This window comes from Monodelphis domestica, chromosome 3, assembly GCF_027887165.1.
Source record: "Monodelphis domestica isolate mMonDom1 chromosome 3, mMonDom1.pri, whole genome shotgun sequence".
Classification (NCBI taxonomy): Eukaryota; Metazoa; Chordata; class Mammalia; order Didelphimorphia; family Didelphidae; genus Monodelphis; species Monodelphis domestica.
In genome coordinates this window covers 435,017,898-435,037,040 of record NC_077229.1, presented here as the reverse complement: position 1 = coordinate 435,037,040, position 19,143 = coordinate 435,017,898, and the positions used below count along the sequence as shown (strand labels likewise).

General features: G+C 34.6%; 1 protein-coding gene across 26 annotated transcripts in view; it reads right to left on the bottom strand.

Annotated features, from left to right (window-relative positions):
* The window catches only part of NEDD4L (NEDD4 like E3 ubiquitin protein ligase), a 444,249-nt gene that overhangs the window by 64,587 nt on the left and 360,519 nt on the right, over positions 1–19,143 (bottom strand). For 11 of the 26 annotated variants that reach the window (XM_056824470.1, XM_056824467.1, XM_056824472.1 and 8 more), the window contains 4 exons: positions 17,701–17,775; positions 7,054–7,185; positions 6,401–6,520; positions 5,023–5,220 (listed from right to left, as the gene is read on the bottom strand). In XM_056824470.1, the coding sequence (XP_056680448.1) occupies positions 5,023–5,220; positions 6,401–6,520; positions 7,054–7,185; positions 17,701–17,775 (525 nt within the window). Of the gene's footprint in view, positions 1–5,022; positions 5,221–6,400; positions 6,521–7,053; positions 7,186–15,513; positions 15,574–17,700; positions 17,776–19,143 lie in introns of all 26 variants that reach the window. The other 15 variants (XM_056824464.1, XM_056824466.1, XM_056824465.1 and 12 more) reach the window with 2 other exon arrangements.

The window sequence follows — 19,143 nt, the reverse complement described above, 5'->3', positions numbered from 1 at the left end:
CAAATGACATTGTTTATAGATTCTCCCTAAAGCCCTTACCTTCTCTCTTAAAATCAAAACTATATATTGGTTCCAAGGCAGAAGAGTGACAAGGGCTAGGCAATGGGGATGAAGTGACTTTCCCAGGTCACCCAACTAGGAATTTTCTAAGCCCAAATTTGAACCCAGGACCTCCTGCCTGTCTCTAATCTGGCTTCCAATTTACCAGGCCACCTAGCTGCCTGCCTCAGTAGTATACTTTCAACAAAAGGTGACTACTACAAAGAAATGAAAGCTATAGAAATAAAAATGATTATTTTTAAATGGTTTAATTATTTTTTAAAAAACTGATAAATAGACCCATAAAGCAGCTATCTTATCCTAAACAATATTTATATCTATACTTATAATCTTGAATGGAACCCCCATAGAATAATTAATCCAATAAGCATTTTGTTAAGTATATAATGTGTTAGGGACCAGGAGGGTATACGATTTAGGGAAGAAACAATACCTTTCCTCAAGCAGTTCATAATCTAGTAAGGATTATGATAAAAATACGGAGAGCTACCAAATAAAATGCTATATGAGCTTTAAGGGAGGCTTTTATTGACAGTAAAAGTCAGCTTATCAAAAGAACTGGTGTTAGTTTCTTCTCTGTAAAAATTATTCGCTCACAATTCTTTTCTCCTTTTAGTAATAAATGTTCTCAAGACTGACAGATGGGCACACCCATACCAATGGATAAAAAAGTTTCCTTTTCATAATGAAATAATTTTATGAAGGTTTTAAGACATGAGAGAACCATGGCTAATTGGGAAAAATGGCTCTGTAGTGAGAAGTTATTTGTTGTTGAGTCGTTTCAGTTCTGTCTGATTCTTCATGATCCCATTTGGAATTTTCTTGGCAGAGATACGAGAGTGGTTTGTCATTTCCTTCTCCAGCTCATTTTACAGATGAGAAAGCAGAACCAAACAGGATTCAGTGACATGGTCAGGGTCACACTGCCAGTAAGTATCTGAGGCTATATTTGAACTCAGGAAGAGGAGTCTTCCTGAATTCAGGCCTGGTACTCTCTCCACTGTATCTCTGAAGCAAGAAGACTTGGGTTCAAATCTCCTCTCAGATCTAATTACCACCATGACTTATAACTTCTTTGGAAAGTGACTTATCTGGAAAAGTGGATGGTTGGAATAGTTTGCCTTTAAGGTCTCTTCCAGTTCTAAATATATGATCCCATACATAAAAAAAAAAAATCAATATTTCTGAAATACTCTTTCCATATTTGAAAGAATGCCTCGAATATGCTAGATCTCACTGACGGAATAAAATTCTGAAGGAAAAAGAGACATTTGGAGTCAGAGGACCTGAATTCAAATTCTAACTCTACTATTCAGTTTTTGGGTGAACTAAGGGCAAGCTAATTCAATTTTCTGGGCCTCAGCCTTCTAATTCGTATTAAAAAAAGGGTTGAAGTAGGAGAGATTTAGTGCTAGAGGGACCTCAAATATCATGGAATAGAGCTTCCTAAATTTAACCTGAGGCCTATAGGTAAAGTGACTTATTCCATAGATACTCAACAACAGAATTGAACCACCAGTTGTTCAGTCATTTCAGGCATGTCCAACTCTTTGTGATTCCATTTGGAGTTTTCTTTTCAAAGAAGCTGGGGTGATCTGCCATTTCCTTCTCATTTTACAGATGAGGACAGCGAGGCCAACAGGATTAAGTGACTTGGCCAGGATTACACAATTGGTCAAGGTCTGAGGTCAGATTTGAACTCAGGAAGATGAGTGTTCTTCACTCCAGGCCCAGTGTTCTATGCATTATGGTGCCACGACCTGTAGTGTTGGGCTACAGACCCTCTACAAAACCAGTGCCTCTGCCACCATATGAACTCTCAATTGTCCTTTGTCCTAAATACAAGTGCTTTAGAATAATAAGCTTGGGTTCACTGATTTAGTAAAGTCAGGGGTCCTTCCTTCTCTGAAAATAGGCCACCAGCTATGTAGCCAGTGAAATAATACAAAATGAGCTGCCCAATGGTTATGAAAGCAACAATGGGGATTGGAATGCAGAAAGCCACCTTCTCTTATCTAATCACCTTGGAGAGTGTTGGCAAGCTTTTCCCAGAAACTTCTTTGGGTTTTGCAGTTCAGCTCTCTGTATTTGGAGCTCGCTGGTCTCCAAGGGGCACTGATCTCTTAAACTGGCCTTCTTTAGTCACAGGCTAATGAATAAATGAGGTAAGCCATCACCAAGGAAGCAAGGCAATACTCTTAGGCTGACGACTTCATTCCAATTATCTTCTAACTTTTCATTCTAGATGACTGGCAGAATATCTTTACTTTTATGTATTCTAGTAGATGGTTCATCTTCCTGAGGTGGCTCAGGGGATAGAGATGAGAGATTCAGAGTTCAAATATGGCCCCAGACACACTTCACAACCCCTATTGCCTAGCTCGTACATCTCTTCTGCCTTGGAACCAATAGATTCAAACACAGAATATAATGTTTTTGTTTTTCCTTAAAGTTACATTTTCCTGGCAAAGTATTTTTTTTGTAATTGTTATTGTTGGTGGTAGCAGACTACAGTTGAAACTTTAGGAAGTTCAGAGGCCTGGATGATGTGAAAAGGAAGGGAATTTTTATACTTTTCCCCAAAATATTTTTTTAAACCCTCACCTTCTTTTGTGTCAGAATGGATACCAAATATCTATTCTAGTTCCACAACTACGGAGCCACCCAGCTGCCCCTCTCTCAAATATTCTTAACCAGTTATACCAGTTCCTCCTTTCACTGTGAAAAGGTCAAAATTTAAGTATAGCCCTGCTTTTCACTTTAAAACATAAAAAATAAATAAGAGCAAAAAGACTAAAACCTGAAAGTGATCCTCATAGACAATGTCAACCCCTCACCCCCCTGTTAAAATAAACATGCAAGGCAGCCCTGTCCATCTACAGTGAAAGCCTGTGTATAGGTTTTTGTTTCAAAGACACAATGCAGCTGTGTCAGGGAATACTCCTGATTCTAAATGAGAGGGGTGGAGGCTTTGGAATCACCAGTTGTTAACTAGAAAATGTCCAAACAATGCCACAAAGTTAACCTTCTCCAAAACAAAAATCTATTTTAAAAATGTGTAAATTAGCAAATATGGCAAATATTTCTAACCTGAACAGAAAACTAGAAACAAAAGATAAAACTGCTTCACTCAGCATCAATATATGTAACAAACAAAGCTCATGCTACTTAAAATTAAATCCACACAGCAGCAATTACACTGAGCTAGTGATGTGAAAGGCTGTGAAAGGTTAGAGGATTTGATTACTAAGCCAGCTCAAATTACTAAAATCATAGCTTATATTGGCAGGCCACAGTGGCTCCAGATACTAATCCATCCCTTTTTATACATTCTCCCCCTATTCTAGCTCCAATTTCTAGCTAGGTTTGGAAATTACAGTAGTTCAACAGCAAATGGAACTGGGTGCCCTGGAAAGAAAACTGCGTATGTTATGTTACAACAGAGTCTAAATTATTTGTAACCATGAAAGGAATTGTCCACATAATATAATGAGGTTTTTTTTTTTTTAAGAGCAGTAGAATATTTACATTTTATTTTGCTTTAGATCTTGGGCTCAATAGAAAAAAAGGTATTATAGAAATCTGCAATATTGATAAAAATAAACACTTTATCTAAAAGGTCTGCTTAAAAGGGATTTCAAAGCACTCTATCTGCATATATAACTATGTATAAATGTCCTTACTGTTTTTATAAAATTTTAGATCAATATTCTTAGTTGTATTTTACAGGATGTTTTTTTCCCCTAATATAGCTAGCCATACAACAGGATAAAAATATTCATAAGGAGAATTATATTCAGGGAACACCCAGAATTACAGCATTTGTTAAAAAATTAAGTCAACTTCTCAACAATGGTTTAAGACCTAATGTAACTCTTAATTACCTTATTAATTTTGGTGCTTTTAAAAAACAAGAAAAAGAAACCCATAAAATATGACGTAGTCCAAGTATGCCATTTCATAAATGAGGGCACTGAAACAGAATCTAAGTGATTAAAATTAGATTTTACAGGTGATGTTTTAAATCCTGAGTTGTTTTTTAAAAGGTTATAGTATCTATTATAAGAATTTATTTTTTGCATACTCTATTGACTTCTATAATATTGAGAGTCAGTGAGAATTTCTATGTCTAGAATCTGGGTCAGAGATTTCATCCTGTTTACGGCCTCTTGCATTTTTTTTTTTGCTTTAGGAATCCCAAAGAATGTTTTCCTTTTTAACAGAATTTGGCTAATAAATGAAGAGGAGAAAAGTTCTTTTCTTGCTTAAGTGACCAACCCCTCATCTTTCCACCTTTGGGGATGGGAAGGGGTAGATGGTTTGCTAGATCACCTCTTAATTAGCTATCCACCCATTACAAATGTCTTGGGATTTTCAAGGGAAGGGCTAAATAATGAGCTCCTAAAACTATTGAGCTGTATGACCCAGCTTCTGGGTTGATGATCATGAGAGGGTCATAGATCTCTATGTAACTATTGATTATGATGCTGGTTTAACCAATAAATGGACATATATTCAATAAACTAATATTTCTTTCCCAAAATCAGTTTATCAGAATGATTTTAATCACAACACTACCTAGCTGCCTATCTATGCCTTTTTACACATATAAATCTTTTTCATCCAACAGAATGGAATAGCAAATTTTATTTTGAAATGAGAAATGTTAAAGCTTAGCACCCAGTGTAAGTCTGAAGGTCAGATTCAGTGCAAACATTCCAGTTTCAAACATGATGAATCAACTCAACTTTCAGCCCAAACCAAAAGCCAGAGAATCAGCCAGGGTAACTAAATCAATTTTCTTTGTTTTAAATATGAAGACTAAGAGAATAAGAAAAAAACAACCAAAGATCTTAAGAAAACATCTATATTTGATTGCTATGGCTTGATTTTTATCTAAATTAGATAATTTAGGATAATTCTAGGACTAAACTAGAAGCAAAAAGCCCAAATTCACCTTACCCATGTAGTAGTCTTTGTATTATGATCAATGAAGAATGGACGGCCATTTGGAGCTATCCGCATTTCCCAACCAGGTGGCAAGAAGCTCTGTGTAACTTTGTGCTGTGGTTTTGGGGAGTTGTAAGGTGATGGCTGTGGAGACTGTGGATTGGAAAGAGTGTCCTTCACAGCTCGACGTATGGGTGAATCTTTGGCACCCTAAGGAGCAAGAATACACATCAGAATTTTTCCGTTGCCATTTCAGATAAGCCCAAGTGGGCTTGTGGGAAGTTTCTCACTGGAGAAGAATAAAGAGTAGGCATCTAATTTTAATAATAATATGTATTCCTATTCACACATTGACCGTAACTCACTTTTTTCAACCCCACCTAAATTATTTTTTACTTTTGTATTTCTCCATGGCTATCAAGGAATGCTTCTAAATATAAATTCCACTAATCAGTTATTTAGCACACTTGAAATATAGTTTTGTGCTAAGCTCAGTGAGGATCTCACAGATCACAAAGAATATTGGTCCCTGCCCTTAAGAGCTCACAATCTAATGGGGAAATCTTTACAATGATAAAATGTAAAAACTTGTTTATTGAAGGAAAATGCTGTCTTATGGCTTTTGTGCAACATCATAGATGTCAACTTTAAGAATTAAACTCTGGTTTGGAGGAAGTTTGCTCTATATAGGACACATTTTCTTCATTGTCTGCACACATTTTAAGCATGTGGCATCAAGAATCCCTTGAATTTAAGTGAAACACAATCACTCTCTCAATACTGTCACTGCTCGGTGCCTTGAAAGGATTAGTTTCCCATTTAGTTATTTTCTTATGACAATCATTGCTAAGAAATAATGTAAACAACACAAATGATAGCACAAGCCAAATGCCCAGCCGTGATTTGTAGACTGCATGAACAACCACAACACCTATGCCAGAATCTTTGCTTGAAAAACATGAAAGCAGATAGAATGACAATTCCAATTTTTCCTAACGATGAAAGCAACACCTACATTGTAAAGCTCAAACAGAAGCCTTTGGAAGGTTTATAAAATGAAATTAGGTGAGAGTCCATAGTGTAAAGCAGGAAACACAGTAATGATGGCAAAGGTCCCAACCAAGACGGAATAATTCACAACTCACCAAGGGCCCAGCAAAATGAGAATGGAAATTAAGTGAGAGGAATCAAAGGATGTTGCTAGGCAAAACAGAGAAGCATGTAGAAAAGCTGCAAGAAGAACACCTTGACTATGAAGGGAAACAACAGACCATGGAGGAAGGGAGAAGGGGGCTGCCAAACTGGAGCCAGAGTTAAAAGACAAGAGAAAGAATGAGAGAGAAGTCACGGGATAGAAGTGATCCTGGGTTAGATGAGACAGACTTCTCACCTCCAGCGGCGCAGATAAAGTTACTGTGGGCGAACTGAGGCTACGAGGCCGCCGGATCTGGGGCTCACTTAGATGGTTGTTACTGTTGGAAGTTGATCCAGATGCACCATCTTCGGCAAGCTATTTTAGAGGCAAAAACAAGTTAGCTAAATGTGAGGATGTTTCTTCTGTCTCTGATTAGGCTGTGCAACCCCCAAATAACCACCACCACCACAACCACAACAACAAAAGGTCTGGCATATTTAAGTCTTAGAGGAAATAATTAAATATGATAATCATGGGGAGAAGCAGGGAAATACTATCAAGGAGGATAAAAATGAATCACTCTCCCCAAATCAAAACTATCTTCGGCCAAGAGAAAAAAGATGTTAGCAACACATTATAATGGACTATTATTATTATTCTTATTATTCTGAAAGTCTCATTCATTTAATATTCTAAAAATGAACCCAATTATATTTCATCTTGGGCACCTAAGAAGAAATGTTTCTGCAGGCAAACATTGTACTCAAATTCATACCATATTTGGTGGAATATAATTTTTCTTCATGAATCTTTTAGTAGAATGGATGAATTTTGAAAAAAAACAACGAAATAGGCCATATTTTCAAAATCTACCGCTTGCCATTTTTAGTCAGATGGAATCTTCATACCTGCATAATGGGCCGAGTCCAAGTTGTAGTTCGATTGTTATGATTGACATAGTATGTGCGTCCCTTAGCATCTTTCCTTTCTTCCCAGCCTGAAGGGAGGCCCGGCGTAGTATGTACGTAGGCCACTGATGGCTGTTTATGCAAGAAACTGGCATTATTTTATGCTTTGCAATCATTCTGCGAACAGCTTTATAAAGTCATTTCCACTCGGAGAATCCTTTTCCCTTAACATAGTCTGTTCATGTGATTTGGGGAGTAAAACCACAGGAGAACATTTAAAAGGGGTTATCTTCAAAATGTAAAGCTTCCAGTCATGTAATAATGTTAGGTATGCAGTATCACTACACTATAAAATCAAGGGAGCCAAGTTCAAGAATGAGTAAGTTTGTAAGCCCTAAATTCTATTGGATTTACAGAGCCACTGATCTGGAAATGATAATAATAAAAGACTGCTTGTTCATAAAAGTCTATTGAGGTCATGAACAATTTTTCAAGAATCTAATAAAATTCAAATGCCATCTTTCATTAGAGCAAGGACTTAATGTCTCACTAGTTCTTCTTGAGAGAATACATTTCCCCAATTAACTGCAATAGAGATGCTCCCTTACTTCTCTTTTCCAAATTAAGCCTCAATGCTACCATCTGTACCTTCTAACATGCAAAATCCTTTTAGAGAAAAGAAAGTATTTATTTTACATAAAGGGGCTCATTTTCTGATTCTTTGCTACTATATACATTTTGGTGAATGTGGGGCCTTTATTTCTGTCCTTTACCTCCTTGAGACATATATGCCTGGCTAGGGGAACTCCGAGTCAGAGGATATGGATCTTTAAATATTTTATTAGCATAGTTGCAACTTCCTTCCAGAATGGAAGGTTGGATGAATTCAAAGCCTCACAAACAACGTATCAGTGTACTTACTTTACTTCAGCCTTTCAAACACTATGTAGCAGGGCTCTTTTTTAAAGGATCATACACATCCTGACAAATATGTAATCACAGGTGGAAAATGAAGAGCAGAAAAAAAGTTTCTCTGCTATGCCTTGGATTTCTCAAGCTTTGATACCAACACTGGTTGAGAATCATTTATTAGTTGAAGAAGAGAGGCTGATCTAAGAAAGTCTAAATAGAGCCTTTTTCTTAAATCCAAGGTTGTAGATCTGAGGAATGTATCCTATAACAGCTGCTTTAATGCCCTAATCTAGTGAGAAAGGGTAACATTCTGTGTTATTTGAAAAGAAGTATAAAAAAACCTTTCAAAGGTTCAGCAAGTCTGAAGACCAGAATAACACCTGGGCTCTTTTGCATGTAAAGCTGTAAAAAGAGATTGATATTTTACTATCATCTTCCCTAACTAGGGACTCCCCTTAGAGCACCATTTACTTGAATAAATAAATACTGTTATGATTTCTTTATTTAACTAAGAATGAAAACATTTCTGAAACAAAGAAGACTTATACGAACTGATGCAGAGTGAAGTAAGCAGAACCCAGAGCACAATTTAAATAGTAGCAACAATGATGTAAAGAAAAAGCAGTTGGAAAGATTTAAGAACTCTGAATAATGTAACGACCAAGATGTGGGAGGGGCAATAATGAAGCATGCAATCTAGTTTCTGACAAAAGGAGATGGGCTCACATTACAGAATGAGTCACAAATTTTGGGACATGGTCATTTATGGGAATTTGTTTCCCTAGACTATATGTATGCTTGTTTAAAGATTTGTCTTTTCCTTTTTAATGAGAGGCGGGGAAGGTAAAGAGGAGAGAAAATAAATGCTTGTTAATTTTAAAAGGAAAAAAGAATAAATAAATTTGTAATCTAAGTTCTTTTTCTAATGACTCTAATCTCTTTGGGGTTGATATTAAGTTTAGCATCTAAAAGTCTTGGCAAAGCAGCACACAGAAAGCTGGTGTCATCTGGGTGGGTGACCATAGTGTACTTGCTGGAAATAGCATCATATAACACGGGGTTCTGCCATGTAACTTGGGCAACATTTTACCTGAGGTCAAAGATTTCACTTCATGTACTATATAGCACGTTCCAGATGGGAATTAATTTACCCCATGGGAAGCTTAGCAAGTGATAATATTATTTTGTATAAGAAATCTCTCTTTTCAAAGTAGCTTTTTAGATAGCTCAGGTGTATCTGCTGAATTTTGGTCATATCTATACTATGGTAAAATTCCATGGATAGAGCCCATAACTATTATGATGGTGAAATGAGCAATGACTATGAAAATCAAGAGTCTCCATAGAAACTTCATTTTCTGTAATCTGTTGAAAAATGTTAAGTAATAAAGCCTTAAAACTCACTGGTCTATTCTCTAGTCCAAGGCAGAAAGGGATTCCATCCAAAGGGTGGACCATAAAAATTTTTTATCTTGGCAGCTTTTGATAAAAAAGGTTGGTACATGTACCATAAGGGGTGAATAGATGTACTAGGAAATTCACAAGTTTGTGCACTTCTTGTTAACTATGGAACCCTACTGTTTTGAGCAGGCATATTCATTTAAATGTATTCTGACTTAACTATATGTGAAGAATGCATATAGGCCACAAAGTTTTGACCTACTGTATCATTCTGATAGAAAATGTTTAGCTAAATGCAGAAAAGCAAAATCTAAAAAGCTGAGTCCTACTGATAAAATTATTTATTGTGTGGGCACCTTTTCCTCTATAGCACCCCAACAGAGAAAGAAAGGCAATGTGGTATGCCTTCATAAAATTTTTTGAATCATGAAGTATCTTTTTTAAGCCTTTTGATAGTCTTGTTAAGTACATATGATCAGAAGATGAAAAATTAAGAGCTGGATGGGACCTCTAACGTCATTCAGTCTACCCCTCACTCATTCCATAGAAGATTAAATGAAGACCCAGAGGTGAAGTGTTCACAAAGACATCTGGTCAGAAAAGACCCATTAGATGATCAGTGAAAGTTATAACAGTTTATCAATGAAATGAATTTTCACAAAAATAAAATAACCTGAATAGGATGGAGAGCTATAACAATAGCAATAATAACTACAAAAAGTTTAAAGGGCTTTTAGATGAACACAGCAAGTTGGTTACCACAAACCTTCTAGGTTACATAGTATATTTTAATCATCTCCATCGTAGATGAGGAAATGAAATGACTTATCCACAACCATATGTTTACTAAGTCTTAGAGGCCAGACTCAAAGCCCCAGATTCCAAGTCTCCAGGTACTAAAAATACCTTTTTATGACACAAAACTGTCTCTAGTAGAACTGGAAGCTAAATTAAGGATGCTTTGTTCAGTGATCTAGCCATAAGCTTAGCTAACAGGACAATCTTACTTATGGACTTTCTCCCCTTAGGAGAATAATAAATAACAGCTCATATTTGTATAATGTCTTAAAGTGCATGAAATCACAGCATGGTTGGAAACACTGACTAATAAAATGCTCAATATTCCCAATGATGTGAAATGAAGCTGGAGATTCTAACTACTTTAAACTGAATGATGTTCCTGAAATAATTGGCTGTCTTTGAAATAGGTTAACTTGTGTTGCCAACCCAGTACACAAAGACATGTAATACTCTCCCAACAAGGTAGTGTTGATAAGAATGCATGATTCTGGCTTTAAACGAAGCTAGAAAAGGTAGAGTAAGTACAAGGACAGTTGTGGTCATTTGACAAAAAGATTACTAATGTTTCATCCTTATGTTTCTCATAAGCTACTTCCCAAAATGGTCCTTGAGAAAGAAGTTAACAGCAACTAACAGGTTCTCATAGAGGATTTCACAATTGTCCCATCTCTCATGCTAAATATTTTACTATTGTGCCTGAAGATGCCACATAGACATCAAATGCAATTGTATAATTGTGGAATTTGGGTAAATTAAAAAAAATAAATTATGGTGTCGAACAGTTAAAATCATAACATGCTCCCAAAAGAAGATATTGCCATAATGGAAAGGATGATGAAAGAGTTTGAACATTAGACCAGATTTTAATCATACTCTGCTGACATGATGTTAAGCAAGTCTGTGCTTTCTGAATCTTAGTTTTTTCATTTGTAAAAAGATGGGGTTAGATAAGATGATCTCTAAGATCATTTTAAATTGAAATTTTTTATTTTCAAGATTCTCTCAAATGCCAGCCCTTTGTTACATTTCTGGCATACAAACCAAATTCTAGTACCTTATACTTCAGGGCAGGGCAGAATACTTATCTGTTTCTTTATTTCATATCATGCCATGGTATATTATTGTCCCTAGTGTAAAAATAATATTAATGCTAATTTATATAGCACATTAATGTTGGTAACACACTTTACATACATTCTCTCATTTGATTCTTACCACAGTCCTGATATTTAGATGTTATTATTATTTCTATTTTACATGAAATGCTGATGAGCAGAAGATGAAGGTAAACAATAAAAGAACAAAACGCTGATAGAGAAAGATGGAGACAGATAGAATGATGGGAAAGACTCAAGGTTTCAGTCAATGTCTGGGTGGGGCAAGATTTGAACTAAAGTCTTCTTGGCTCTATAGTACTCTGTCTATAATGGTATGCCTTCTCCTAGACAAGAAATCAAAAGGCTTGGGATCTGCACTCAGTTTCACCAATTTAACTATGTAACCATGGCCAAGTGACATCAACTACCTTAAATTCAATTAGCTGAACTGAACAATACAAGCAAAAGCATGGTGAAATAATGTCTTTGAATGCTGCTTTCCAGAACTGCAATGAGCATGTACTCATGAGCTAGATGATGCAGTGGATAGAACACAGGATCTACAGTAAGGAAGACCTGAGTTCAAATACATCCACAAATACTTACTAGCTGGGAAGATCATTTAAGTCTATCTCAGTTTCCTCAACTGTAAAATGCAGATGACAAGATCACCTGCTTTCTAGGGTTGAATAAAGATTGAATGAGATAATATTTGTAAAACACTTAATGCAAGGTCTGGCACGTAAAAAGGATATCTTTTTTGTTGTTGTTGATGTTGTTGTTTTTATTCTAACCTTCTGTCTTAGAATAAACACACTAAATGTTAGTTCCAAGGCAGAGGAGCAATAAGGGCTAGGTAATTTAGGTTAAATGACTTGCCCAGGTCACACAGTTGGAAATTATCTGAAGCCACATTTGAACCCAGGTCCTTTCACTCTAGGTCTGGCTCTTAATCCACTAAACCAGCTAACTGCCCCCATGGTAGGAGATTAATAAATGCATGTTTCCTTCCTTCCAGCACTAAGTAGAAACCCTATTTTCTCCTCTATTACATTGTGAGTTTATTGGGGGAAAGACTCTTTCTGCCTCCTTTTTATATCACCAGTGTTTAGCTTAGTGCCTGGCATAAAATAGCATTTAATAAATGTTTATTGACTGACCCTAAGCATTCTCAAAGACCACAAAGCACTTTATAAACATAAGATAGCATACTGAGAATAATCATTTCTATTATGTCATAGAAAGGTCCTATATTATAAACTGACACTAGTTAAGATTGTGTCTTGCCTACAAATCAAAATGATATAGCAACATAGGTGTTAGGGTTCCTTTAGAACATTTTATTTTGAATAGGTATTAATAAGATTACTGAACCTTAAAAAAAAGGAAACCAATTGAAAGGGGGGGGGGGAGAACAGATCTGAGAATGCAAAGTACTGCCAAAGGAAGACCTTTTTATAGGAAATATCTATTTTTGTTAATGCTTTATGATAATGAAATGCTTTTTCATACAATATATCCTATGATAATAACATCAATGCTATGAGGTGGGTGAATACAAGTATGTTTTAACCCATTAAACAGATGAGAAAATTGAAGCGGAGAGATATAAACCAATTTAAATGAGGCTCAACTTTAGATGTTTTCAGACTCAAAGTTCCACCATCCAAAAGGTTTTAGGAAAATGGGTTCAATGTTCTTGCTGGTCCTCTATACACTTTGTCTCCAGGGCTGTCTTCAACTTTCCAGAAAGAGAAATCAGCAAGCTTTTTCCTAGCTTGATGATAAGGTTTAGCAATAATCTGCTAGCAAAGAAGCTGTCAAAGAGGAACAAACTACTTTGGGACTCAAATGCTAAGGGAAGTAAATAGCTAGGGATTCTTGGAGTATGGATAATTCTTGTTTTGGAAGTGAAAAGTTGCTACATTCTAAAAACAAAGACATGAGAGTCTTATATTTAAGTAGAGTAAAGAGCATCCTTTAAAAATTATATTTTAAAAACTTGGAAATACTCTGAATGCTCTATAATCATGATATCAATGCCAACTATGGTATAATTAATAGGTTATAGAAAATTATTTAGCAATTAAAAATGACAGATATGTGAACAGCATTGAAAAATGGAATGTGAGAAAAGAAACATGAAAGATACTATACATATGGGTTACAGTTTAAAATATATGCATGAATATTAATAAGATAATTAGTCCCCTATGAACATGTGATTTAAGTTCATAACAAATGCAATATACTTGTGTTTGTGGAAAATAGTCACAGACAAGGAAAAGAATTCAAGTGGCTTGTGGGTAAAACATTGCTTGTTTTCAAATTGCTTGCCTACTCAATTACATGCTTCTTTATAAAAACAATGGTGCATGCATAGATTTCATTCTTTTCTTTACCAGGCTCTAATGGGACAAAGAGGTCAAATCAAGAAAGCAAGAGAGGTGTAACTCCTGTGTAGCCAACCACGAGATACTTTATAGCTTTGAATTAGTCTGTTAAGTGTCAATTTGAACTCTGGCACTCTTATTCTTCACATATGTTTATTTAGAACAATCCAATATGACAGCATCATTCAAACAATGACAAGGGATTTCCAATTTCTGTTAAGAAGTAGAAATGGCTAGCGGATGCTAATTTTCATTAAAACTATCTCAAAATGTGAACTAAGGTCAATCTCAACTACACAGCTACACTTGTCCCAAGATTCAGCATGTAAACTGGCAGGATTCACATCAGATAAACCAGGATCAACTGTAAGAGCCAAACAAATTGATCTACTAAGAAGCAGTAGATTGCCTGTGCACTGATAATTTTACAGGTGGATCTTGGGAGGAGTTGACAGGTAACCTGCTGGCTCATAATTTTCTTTTCTGCTTATTGTCACTCACTCTTCTCTCCTCCTCCTTTCTGCTTCATATGATATAGATCTCTCTTAAACTGTTTGCAACTTGATAGCATAAATTATGCTGATTTTACTGATAATTTTGTTCTTGCAAATGGGGCTTTAAATATCTTATAGATCATATAAATATTTTGAATCACTTCCTTTTTATAAAGAAAATTTTATTTGCTACATAGCATTTTTTAAGTATTATAAAGCTCTTAAATGTCTTTTAGAACACAGTCAAAAAACTTAATGAGATTTTCTTATTATCCAATAGTATTATTCTTAAAGCTTTTTAAAGTATAGAATTCTAAAATATATGTATAACAAAATATGTAATGTAACAATATAATACATGATTTGTTATAATTATTATAGTAAGTTAAAATAAATATGCTTATATATGAAACAAATTCACACATTAGCTATGTCCAAAAATCTGGCTCATTTTTCTTCCCCTCTCTACCTAAGAAGGCAGATAATATTATATAAGTGGTACCTATATTATCATATAATACTTATTTCCTTGTTATCATGTTGTGAAACAAGAAACATATTGCTTACACTAGAGAAAAATTCATGGGAAAGTAAAATAAATTACTTTTAATAAGCAATACAAAGCAACATAAAAAAGATATTTTTAATAAGGAAAGCATAAGAAATAATCTCTCATTCCAAAAACCACACAGAAATGGTAGGGTTCTGATTTAAACTGGTAGAATCAATTTTCAACTACAAAAAAAAAATAATAATTTCTGGCCTCTGAAAGCATCTGATTTTTCCACAATAATTTCTCATTCTTCATTATTCTTTCCTTTTACTAACACTAAAACTATACTGTACTCCTTGCATATACAACTTCTGTCAGAAAAAGGTCATCTAGAGATGTATGAGGTGATAAAGATATTCAGATATCAGCAGACAGAAAACTAATGTGGATAAGAGTACAGCATGAGTTCTGATTCCACATTTATAGTTCCACTGATAAAATCTCAAAATAAATATTGACTAAGTGTATATAGTAATGTAAAGCACTAGATTAGACTGGAATTTTAAGGAAAAGAAAAAAATATCCAATAATAAAAATCATTAAACAACCAAAAAGTAATAGATAAAAAGATACAGTAAATGATTATTTTTTTAAAATAATGCAAATAGTTGTACAGAAAGGTTTTAACATCAAAGTTTGTGCTAATGACTTACTTCATTAATCAAGTATTAAAAAATAAGAAGCAAAAGCAATTTGAGGACACACTGGTGTCAATGTTTAAGAAAGCAAAAGAAAATTAACCCTTATATAAGACATTAAAAGCAACCCAAATAGCTTCGTAGCTAGTGTCTGATAAAGAATAGCATTACCGTTGGTTCTTCACCACCAGTGACAGTTGACGAACGGGCTCTCCTAGTTGGGGCACTCTGCTGTTAAATCATAGGTTAGGTCAGTTAAAAAAATGCTCAGGTAGGGGATTCTAATAATTCCTTGAATCAGGAAACACAGCTATGTGTGCTTCATTGAGACAGTTAAGCCATAAGATTAAAATCCTGTTAAATCAAAACTGGTCCAGAAGCAAAATCAAGCTAGCAATCACTGATAACTAGTGGAGAAGGAGGAATATGAATGCTTCCCCTCTTAAATGACCAAAAACAAAACTAACAGATAGTGTTTTTGTGTTCATGAATAAACTTTAAACTGAGACTTTATCAGAATTGTAGTTGTTTCATTAAGCAACTACCACCAAAGGATTATTCCTTTTAAATGTTCTTAGTCAACACCAGAAAGAACTGATGAATTCTTTGACCTGACAATATCAGTGTTTGGCCACTGATGATCAGTGAATGCAAAGCTTGAGAAAGCAGAGAAAAGAGTCAAGTGTAGGGGTGTACTTGAAGTTCCCAAACAGCAGCTTCCAGGAGGGCGAGCCCTTGCAAAAATAAAATATACTTTGATCTTACAATATAAATAGAAATATTGTTAATTCATTAAAGACAATCAAAGAATTATTAGGTTAGAAAGAACCCCAAGAGTTCATCAACATTCATCAAAGACCGATTTCCCAAAAGACAGATACCTAAATCATCCCAGAAAGTCATTTGTCTATTCTATATTCTTATCAAACTCATTATCCACCAATATATTTGGTTTAAGCCACTCAATCTGCTATTATGGCCATTCATTTCACTGGATCGTCGTATCTGTGTGTTTGTGTGGGCATGTTCAGCTCAAAAATTACTTAAAAGTGACCAAAAATTTAAAAATACAGTGAACAAAGCAAGTTTAATTGTATGGAATCAATTATAGGTCAATAAAAGAACAGATAACAGATCTCTGACAAAGAATGCAGATCACCAATTAGAAGATATATAGAGAGAAGCCAATTACTCTGCTATTCTGATGAATGGAATTCAAAAATATTTCTAATGAATTCCATAAAAATACTTGTAAATGGAAGTTATCCTTTATGGATTAAGAAAAGCAATCATTGATATTTCTTCTTTAGAACTCACACAAGTTTAATAATATCAGAAGATTATAGGGTAAGGTTTTTTGTTTGTTGTTTGCTTTGTTTTTGTAAAAAACAAACTCTCTTAGGGCCAAATAACAAATTTAAAAGGCTAAACTTTAACTTCAAGAGAGGAAATTTGCATGCAATTTATCATTCTCATGGTTACCCAAAATATCTCCCCAAGGCAATTCAAGTATAACTACATATTTTTATGTACTATATGTTACTAATTCTGTTTCAATTATATTCAAAACAACTTTTATGAAGATCCTAGTATGTGAAGGCACACACAGGGTCACAAAGGCAAAAATATATTGACTTAAATTTGCCATTAATAATGCTAAACATTAAATGATGGTCAATTCTTTGGCTCAATCTAGCTGCCTTAAGATGGTTGACAGATTTTATAAGATGATTAGAAATGCCATTTTAAGCCACTACAGAATTTAAAGAGAAGATGTTACAAACCTTAAGAGTTCTTCATCATTAACAAAATTCATAAAATGAATATAATTTTTTGGAAAGGGGACAGGAGAATCCTATATAACAATGTCTATCCAGCATATATGTTTACATGAGCACATTCTCACTTCCATATCTATTTTAAAAATCTAAGTAATCCTTTGAAACTAAAATGAATCATTAATTCATATATTACCAGTAAATTGCTTTTTGTTTAAAACAATAAGCAGATGAATAAGAATTGGTATTAAAATGGGCTAAGAGGATCATGGGCTTTTAATGTTAGAAGGGATCTCAGAGATCATTTTTTTCCAAATGCCTCACCTTAATAAGTTAATTTGAAGGCCAAGAGGGGAGTTGATATTCCCCTCACATATGCCTGTAATCAAAGAAAAACAGGCTTCTATAATTTGTTGACAGAGCTGAGGATTTTGTCTTTGTCTTTTTTTTTTCAATGTGGATATCCACAGTAGGTTAAGAATATCTACCTGCAGAGGAAAATCTGCTTTTCAGAATAAAGGGAGGATTTCAAATAAGTTATAATGTATCATTTGACAACTAAAAATTAGTTTAGGTTTACCGGTGGTAGATGAGATTGTTCAGCAACTGCATCTGTCACGCTGCAGGACCTCAGTCTTGAAGAAGGTTCCCTTTGCTGCAAGAATAAGAAAAAAAAAACCAAACATAAGCTATGGAGTAAATGAATGAAAAAAAAAAGCTTGATCACTTAAAAAAATCATTCAATCCTTTCACTGAAAGCAGAATGAATCTTTATACTACTTTTCTGCTACTATAATATGAAAGGCAGTTAAGAAGAAACCACCACCTTTCCAAGAAAAATATTTAGAGAAAATCACCTTCCTTTTTTTAGTTCTCAACATTTTTATCCAGATGGTCTCACAGTTGGGCCCTAGTTAGAATTAACTACCAAAAAAAGTAGAGAAAAGTTCAAAAAATAAAAGGACAATATGTAGGTCATATTTGCATTTCAATCCTAGTTTAAAACTAACTTGAAAAACAAGTAATTCACTATTCTGGTTTGCAAACTCTTCAGGCCAAATATAATCCATAATGGGAAAGGAAAGATAAAGAAAATTATAAAGAAAACAGAGAATGTATGATGATGAATAACATTCAATGAATGCCTACAATACACAAAGCACTGGACAGAACAAAGGGTTGATTGTAGTTTTTGTGAAGAAGAACACATAACTTTTTCCCAACTCTTACAAGTCAAGGATTCTTGATTCTAGCCTCTGAAGAAAACTCAGCAAATCTCAGGAAAAAAAAAATCAAAACCAAAACCAAAATCAAAGCCAAAAACCAAAACTCAGAATGGTATGGAAAATGTTGCCTATTCTTGAAAATTTTGCTATGTAGTGTTCTATTTACAAGGTAAGAGATCATTCAAAGTGGCAAAAGAAATATTGACCCATTACACATGGCCAATGAATAAATAAATCTTTTGTTTACATTGAAAATAATGACAATAGGTACCTAAACAAGCAGAGGGATGTGTGTGTATGTGAAATATATAGTTATATACATCTAAGTCAAAAAACTATAATGTCATCAATGTGAGAGCACCTTCCAACCATGCAGATCTGTTGGTCTGTAAATTGGGAGATTAGTCCTAATGAGTGGCCTGAGGCTCAGTCTATTCTTAGTTAATAGCAAAAGTAGAGTTTGACCCCAAGGCTTCCATATTCAAAATGTTGTAGTCTATTCACTCTGCCATTCTGGCTCTGTTTGTATATCTGTGTATCACATTCATTTTATTTCCCTCCATTTAATTCCTAATCTCATATATTTCATCATGGTATGAATGTAACCCTAGGTTCTTAACAGTACAGGGTGAATTTATTAAGTTCTGCTAAGTTGAAAACAGCTATCATGGAGCCTTTCATTCCAATTAACCCCATACTAGTTATGGATCATACTAGTTAACTGGACTAGTTAACTATATATAGAATAACTACTAGGAGGTTTAAAATCAAGGGATGAATTCTAACGGCTACAACAT